This window comes from Lipotes vexillifer, unplaced genomic scaffold (genome assembly GCF_000442215.2).
Source record: "Lipotes vexillifer unplaced genomic scaffold, Lipotes_vexillifer_v1.1 scaffold884, whole genome shotgun sequence".
NCBI classification, from domain to species: domain Eukaryota; kingdom Metazoa; phylum Chordata; class Mammalia; order Artiodactyla; family Lipotidae; genus Lipotes; species Lipotes vexillifer.
Window position 1 is genome coordinate 108,025 of NW_006789227.1, and position 7,726 is coordinate 115,750.

Consider the following 7,726-nt stretch of genomic DNA (forward strand, 5'->3'; position numbering starts at 1 on the left):
GAGCTGACCTAATGCTTGCAAAAATATATAAAAATTCTCCTGCATTTCTATATTTGGGAGGTGTTGGCTTTTTTAAGTTTTGCCTGAGTCAGATATCATTTTCGTAAGCCTAAAACATTATAGCAATACTGTCTGATATTCCTATGATTCTTCATGCAATACTAGGAACAGTTTTGTTTTTTGTCTTTAAAAGAAGTAAGAAAAACACAATTGAAGCAAAAGACTCTATGCCCTCCTCTCTGTGGGCTCCTTTACCTTGGTTTTCTAGGTGACGTCCATCCAATTTGGCAAGCAAATATAGACACCTGTCAAAAGGAGTCAGCTTTCTTGCTATATGTAATTCCAAAGACTTAAATGATAAGCTTCATAAAATTAATTTACTCTTCATTCAAATGACATGATGTAACATCTTCCTGAGATACCGTGTAAACTTAATCATGAAGAAATTTTATATTGAAATCTATTTTTACATTTCCATAATAATAATAAAAATAAGTGTGAAGAGAGATTTAGGTATGTTAACTCAAATTCGATCCAAAGCCCAAGACTAGTTTTTCTCTAACTGGAGAAAAGTACACCAAAAAGAGCAAGAAGATTTTTCCTGTGGGTCAGGAATCCTATCACTTTTGATTTTATATGCTAAGGGCTATTGAACAGCCATGGGCAAATAGTAGATGTTCAATGAAGCGAAGTTTAAAGAAACTCATTCATCTGAATATACCTTGTGGATTTTGTCTGGTTTTAGTTTTTGTTTTTGGAGGGAATCAGGGAACGTCTTGATTGAGAAAAGATGATAGGTGAATTGGAAAAAACCACCAGAGGAGAAACTAGTTAACAATGAAAAAAACCACTGAAGAACCTAGAAATGTATAATCCCAAGAGTGATTGAAGAGGCAGGATGGATAGGGATCTGCCCCAGCCAGACCTAATAGTGACAGTGTTCTCTCCCACTTGGGAGGGACCAGAGCAAGAACAGGAGTAATGACCTTGTTGAAAATCCCAAGGTATAACCCCTGCTGTGCTTATTTTTCCCTAAGAAGAGAAAAGGTAATTTTCTACTTTATCTTTTTAGAAGAATGAAGTGGACACAATATTTCACACTGCTCATCTTTGAAAGTTCAGAACTACTTAAGTTGATTTGCATACAATAATTACTTAATTAACAAGTTCTCAGCTAAATTGTCCTTTCAACCCTTAACAAGTTGAAAATTATATAAGATTCTTCTTCAAAGGAAAGGAAAATTTCCCCAATTAGGATCTATTGCTATCAACAGAATACAGTTTTCCACATGGCTTCTTGCACTGAGATTTAAACTGATTCCCCAACGAGGAAGGAGAAATTCCTTTGGAACAGAGCTCAAAGAAGCTGAGAAATCTCAAATGTATCTATCACCGAAAACCCAGAATTTTTTTAAGTTAAGTTGATCCTTAAAGCTAATATCTTTAGTAAAAATTCTTAAAAGCAACAAGAAGACAAAAAATAAAGGTAAGCTATATATTCCCCACAGAGATGGAAGTTAATCTTAAAAAAAAATAAAACACAGTGTTTAGAATTACAAATGCTTTATGTAATAGACTAGCAGAAACATATCAAAATTTAATGTTTATGATACATTAGGAACTTTCCCTCGTGGTTCAAGAAGAAAAAATCCAAACCAACCAGTTAATCTATGAATAAAGAGAATTTTTGAAATCAATTTAATGGAATATATCAAGTTTCTAATCTAAAAGACCTTCTTTTACACTGTTTACAGAATAACTAATATTTAAAAGGGATAAAGTGAGTGGACGTAGTAAGTAAATGAGCCTAAAAACAAAATGCACCGTCTCTCAGGGTAGCAAATGAATAAGGAGCCTGGACCAGCCCATGCCCACTCACCAGATATCCGACTTTGTGTCATAGCCTTTGTGTTTCAGAGCCTCTGGACTCATATAATGGGGAGTTCCAGTTAAAGTGGTGGCTAGATCACAGGATCCCATTAAGAAATAATAATTAATTTTTATGAATACTTTAAAACACAAAAATCAGTACTGTACTGGAAATTAACAACTGTCTAATTTGACAATTTTAATATGCAATGATTCATACCATTTTAAAGGGAAAGAAAAGTCACACATTTTAAATTATACAATACTGGAGAATAGCTTTAAAAATAAAAGCCTTATAGGAGAAAGAAGACTTTGAAGACAGGAAAGTGAATTATGTAAGCTAAAACTTTTTTTCCTGGAATTATGGAAAGCCAGCAACTTGAAACAAAAAGCTATTTCAAGTCTGAATAACAACAAACAGAATGATTCTGGAAGCACTGAATATAATGACTTGCAATTTTATCTGGGGGGAGAGTTTGTTCTTCATTTACAATAAAGAAATTTTAAACAAAAAACCTGAGACTTTTCAAGAACATGACTATAAAAATTTGAATCTATCAGCTTCAGTATACTTGCCTAATTAGTTGCATGCTTTTATGATTCCCCCTCTAAGAACACCTACATAAGATCAAACAATCTAGTAACTGTTGTGAGTGTAGGTACAGTTCTAAAGGAGAACTAACTATATCAACATTTTAATTATCTGTGATAACTGCTAATTGCTTGTGATAAAATAAGTAGGGGAGTCGGAAAACTGTAGTAATCAAGCTAGTAAAACAAGTCTAATCATTTATTAATGGTTAGCGCATGGCATGGAATAGGAACTCAAAAGATATTTGTTGAATCTATCTAATATGTAGCAAATGTTTTATACCTCAGTTTATATCAGATAATCAGAAACAAAATAATTGTTTTTTTTGTTGTTGGGCACAACCAATCAAGAACAAAAATTTAGTAAGTTTGAACAAACCAATGATTATTCTAACACTTTTAGGTACTTTATACTCGAATTTGATATACTAATAACATCTAGAATATACTCTCTCATAGAATACATATTCTTAAAATCTTACCAATTTTAAGTAGATTATTTTTCAGAAATATATTCTTTGATTTCAAGTCTCGATGTAAGTACCCTCCTACAAAAGGAAAAAAAGGATATACAATTTCATGCAAATATAAAATTTTAAAATCCAAATATAAATAATATATATGAGTGAATGTGAAGTGATTCACACATAAATATACACTCCCAGAGATATATCTTTCAATGTTTAAAAGCTTCAAAGCCACAACATTTTCTAATTTCACTGAGAAAATCAGAGTTTTAAAACAAAGATTTTAAAGACAGAGAAACATGTAGTTGAGAGAAGGGTGATGTACTTCCAACTATTTCAATAGGCCAGATTTTATTGTGTTTTAGTAGCATGATCTACATTGTACTATATCCAGTAACCATACACCCAGTTCACAGAGCAGTTATCACAAAGCTTTATAATCTATTATATACTATATATAATCTATTACATGCATATATATTATATCTTTATATTTATAATATAATATATATATTATAATCCAAATATTCACATTTTATATATATGTGGAAATAATGTTGATGATGGTATTTAATAATAGATAACACTTAACAAGTTTTACTGTAACCCAGCAATGTAAATTATGTCAGTTAAGACTTTCATTTCTGAAATTATGAAAAATCAGACAACTTGAAAACCTTTGCCTAAAAGAACACCCAGAAATGTTGAATAAAATATGTAAGTCTCTTCACATATAACACAACTGAACCCCCAAGAAAATGAGGCAAATCCTTTGGGATTATACAAAAAGAAAACTGAAAATGAGAGGGAGCAATAGGTGTTGATGTCTCAGCAGCCCGAGGAACTCAGAACTCACAGCAGCCAAGACCTTGAGGCCATGTAATTTGGAGAGTTGGAACTAATATAAACACCTAAAGTCAGAATCCTATATGCAGTCCATATCTTAAGTGAAAATATGACCCAAGAAACATTCACTCACAAGTAAACAAAATGGAGAAAAAAAATCTCTCCCTTCATATTTTGCAACCATGTCTCTCTGCTCACTTACATTTAGAATTCAAATATGCAGTAGCTGTATGGGTTAATACATCCCAAACCAAGAAATTAACATAAAAATTGGTTCTTAGCTGTTAATACCCTCTTGAGGCAACTGGCAGAAGCAAATGCGAACTGAATCAGCAGATAATATATAATAAAACTATACTTCAAAGCTACAGTAATCAAGACAGTATGGTACTGGCTCAAAAATAGAAATATAGATCAATGGTACAGGATAGAAAGCCCAGAGACAAACCCACACACATATGGTCACCTAATTTATGACAAAGGAAGCAAGAACATACAGTGGAGAAAAGACAGCCTCTTCAATAAGTGGTGCTGGTAAAACTAGACAGCTACATGTAAAAGAATGAAATTAGAATACTATCTAACTCCATACACAAAAGTAAACTCCAAATGGATTAAAGACCTAAATATAGACCAAACACTATAAAACTCTGAGAGGAAAACACACTTTGACATAAACCACAGCAAGATCATTTTTGACCCACCTCCTAGAGTAATGGAAATAAAAACAAGGATAAACAAATGGGACCTAGTTAAACTTAAAAGCTATTGCAGAGCAAGGGAAACCATAAACAAGATGAAAAGACAACACTCAGAATGGGAGAAAATATTTGCAAATGAAGCAATGGACAAAGGATTAATCTCCAAAATATACAAACAGCTCATGGAGCTCAATATCAAAAAAACAAACAACCCAATTAAAAAATGGGCAGAAGACCTAAATAGACATTTTACCAAAGAAGACATACAGATGGCCAAGAGGCACATGAAAAGCTGCTCAGCATCACTGTTTATTAGAGAAATGCAAATCAAAACTACGAGGTATCACCTCACACTGGTCAGAATAGCCATCAACAAAAACTCTACAAACAGTAAATGCTGGAGAGGGTGTGGAGAAACAAGAACCCTTTTGCACTGTTGGTGGGAATGTAAATTGATACAGCCACTATGGAGAACAGTATGGAGGTTCCTTAAAAAACTAAAAATAGAACTACCATATGACCCAGCAATCCCACTACTGGGGATATACCCTGAGAAAACCATAATTCAAAAAGAGACATGTACCCCAATGTTCATTGCAGCACTATTTACAATAGCCAGGACATGGAAACAACCTAAATGTCCAACAATAGGTGAATGGATAAAGAGGATGTGGATATGGAATTCAAATATGCAGTAGCTGTATGGATATGGAATATTACTCAGCCGTAAAAAGGAACAAAATTGGGTCATTTGTAGAGATGTGGATGGACCTAGAGTCTGTCATACAGAGTGAAGTAAGCCAGAAAGAGAAAAATAAATATCATATATTAACGCATATATGTGGAATCCAGAAAATGATATAGAGGAACCTATTTGTAGGACAGGAATAGAGACGTAGACAATGAACATGTGGACAAAGCGGGGAAGGGGAGGGTGGGATGAATTGGGAGATTAGGTTTGACATAAATACACTACCATGTGTAAAATAGATAGTTAGGGGGAACCTGCTGTAGAGCACAGGGAGCTCAGCTCGGTGTTCTGACGCCCTAGATGGGTGGCATGGGGGGTGGGGGGGGGGAGGGAGGTCCAAGAGGGAGGGGATATAGGTATACATATAGCTGATTCACTTCGTTGTGCAGCAGAAACTAACACAACATTGTAAAGCAATTTTACTCCAATAAAATAAATAAATAAATAAACCCCTGAGAATTTCAAATAACTTAATAGTATATAAACTATAAAATAAGTATATTTCAAATGATTAAAATAATAAAGAATAGAAAACACAAGATAGAAACAGAATATTATCCAAAAAAAAAGATGATGCTGATTTGAGAAACAACCAAATGAATATCTCAGGGGAAAATGTGACCATTGAAATAAAAAACTTAAGATTAAGACCTCAGCTTCCAACTATGATGAAGTAAGCTTATAACACACTAAATCGCCCACCTTCCACAGTTGTATCGAGACTACTGCAAAATTTAAACAACGTAAAATTTGGGTAAATTTTTTCAACAGCTCTTTGAAGATATCAGAGATCAGTCAAGGTGAACAAAGGCAGGCAGCACTTGAGGGGCCAAAACCTAAAAGAAAAGAGATGCACTGAGATGAGCAAGCACTTCCCACTGTGTTTTCATCTCAGGCATTTGGCAGAAGCAGCAGCAGTTTCACTGGGGACGGAAAACAAAATCTGTAGTTCAGAGATACAAAAGGCAACCAGGACTCGAGGGGCAAATTTTCCAAAGAAAAGGGAAAAAAAGAGAAGTAAGTCTGACATTCTGAGTAGATTTTATCCTGAGGCATTTGCTGAATCCTAAGCTGTTCAGGGGCAAGACATTCAGGAGAAAGCAACTGCTAAGAGGTAATAAACTAAGCAGAGTTTTCAGTAGATTCACAAAGCTGAGGAGGGGTCTTGGTAAATAACTAAAGCCTTCAGCTGAAAACCCTGAACACTGGAAATAAAGGCAAACTGGAAATAGACCAGCCCTCACAAACCTAGCCTTAAACTATCTCAGTCCTAAATGGATCAAGGTGATCTGCATCTACTCCCAGGCAGCAAAAAAAATCAAATCCTCTCCAGAGGAAGATAATATCATCCAACATCTCTACACTATTTTACATATATTGTCCAACATTCACTCAAAAACTACAGGCATGCCAAGAGACAAGACCAAAAACAAAACAAAAACAAATAAAAAAGAAACAAATCCTTATGTGATCCACATACTGGAATTATTGGACAAGGATTTTAAAGTAACTATAATGTGTTCAAGGAAATAAATGACACAATGAGAAAACTAGATTCTATAAACAATTTTTTTAAAGAACAGAATGGTAATTCTAGAATTGAAACAAATATAATTAAAATTAAGAATTCATTAGATATGTTTGAAAGCTGATGAGATGCAGCAGAAACAAAGATTTAGACATTGGAATAATGGTTAGTGAAAAATATTCAGTCCAAGTAATGAATAATAATATTGATACTTAGACTAGGCAAGTAGAAGATGAGCTATATATATAATACATTAACAGTCCCCACATATATAAATATGTAAATAAGTAAATCACCACTAGGTATTTTAAGAACAAGGCAAACCGTATGTTACAAAGCAGTTATGGGAAGTAATTGGCTGGTGCTGTGGTAATAGAACAATAAAATGTATGCAACAGATCAGATATCAAGCTACCTGGTAAATTTTTTAAGTATAATTTGACTTTGTGGCTACAGTAAGCAAAAATGGTTCCAGAAAGAAAGTCCTTTCATGTGCTTTGTTAATATTTTTTCCTTTGAAGTATTTAGAAATCAAGTCCAAGAAATAACAAGGTGACTAGCAATACAGACAGTTGACATAAAATCTTTCTTCTAAAAAGCTCAAGTAGCTCTCCACCTATGTCCCCATAATTTCTATTTTCATGATGCCCAAGAGAGTTAAGTGCCCTGATTAAGAATGGATGACAGCGGTGGTCAAACCCATGGTCGAGTTCCTGCCTCCAACTCCCCATCAGGCCATTGTCCAAACCCTCAGCCTCCAGGACCACAGCAGAGTGAGGTCTGTGGAGGCAGCCACAGCAAGTGTTTCTCAGGCCCCGAGCCAGAGTAGGACTGTGGAGACAGTATGGACAGTTTAACCTTCATTTCCCCTTAAGCCCTTATCTGAATAGTTTCTGAAACCTCAGCTCCCTCCCCACAGGTCTGTATTTGTCCGGCAGGGTCTCAGGGTGGCCTGCAGACTCTTCCTGCTGTA

At 34.7% G+C, this 7,726-nt stretch overlaps 1 protein-coding gene across 1 annotated transcript in view; it reads right to left on the reverse strand.

The window, feature by feature from the left end:
• NEK11 (NIMA related kinase 11) overlaps nucleotides 1-7,726 on the reverse strand; it is a 114,617-nt gene that overhangs the window by 40,395 nt on the left and 66,496 nt on the right. The window contains 2 exon segments of the mRNA XM_007472152.1: nucleotides 1,880-2,009; nucleotides 2,943-3,008. Of these exon segments, the coding sequence (XP_007472214.1) occupies nucleotides 1,880-2,009; nucleotides 2,943-3,008 (196 nt within the window).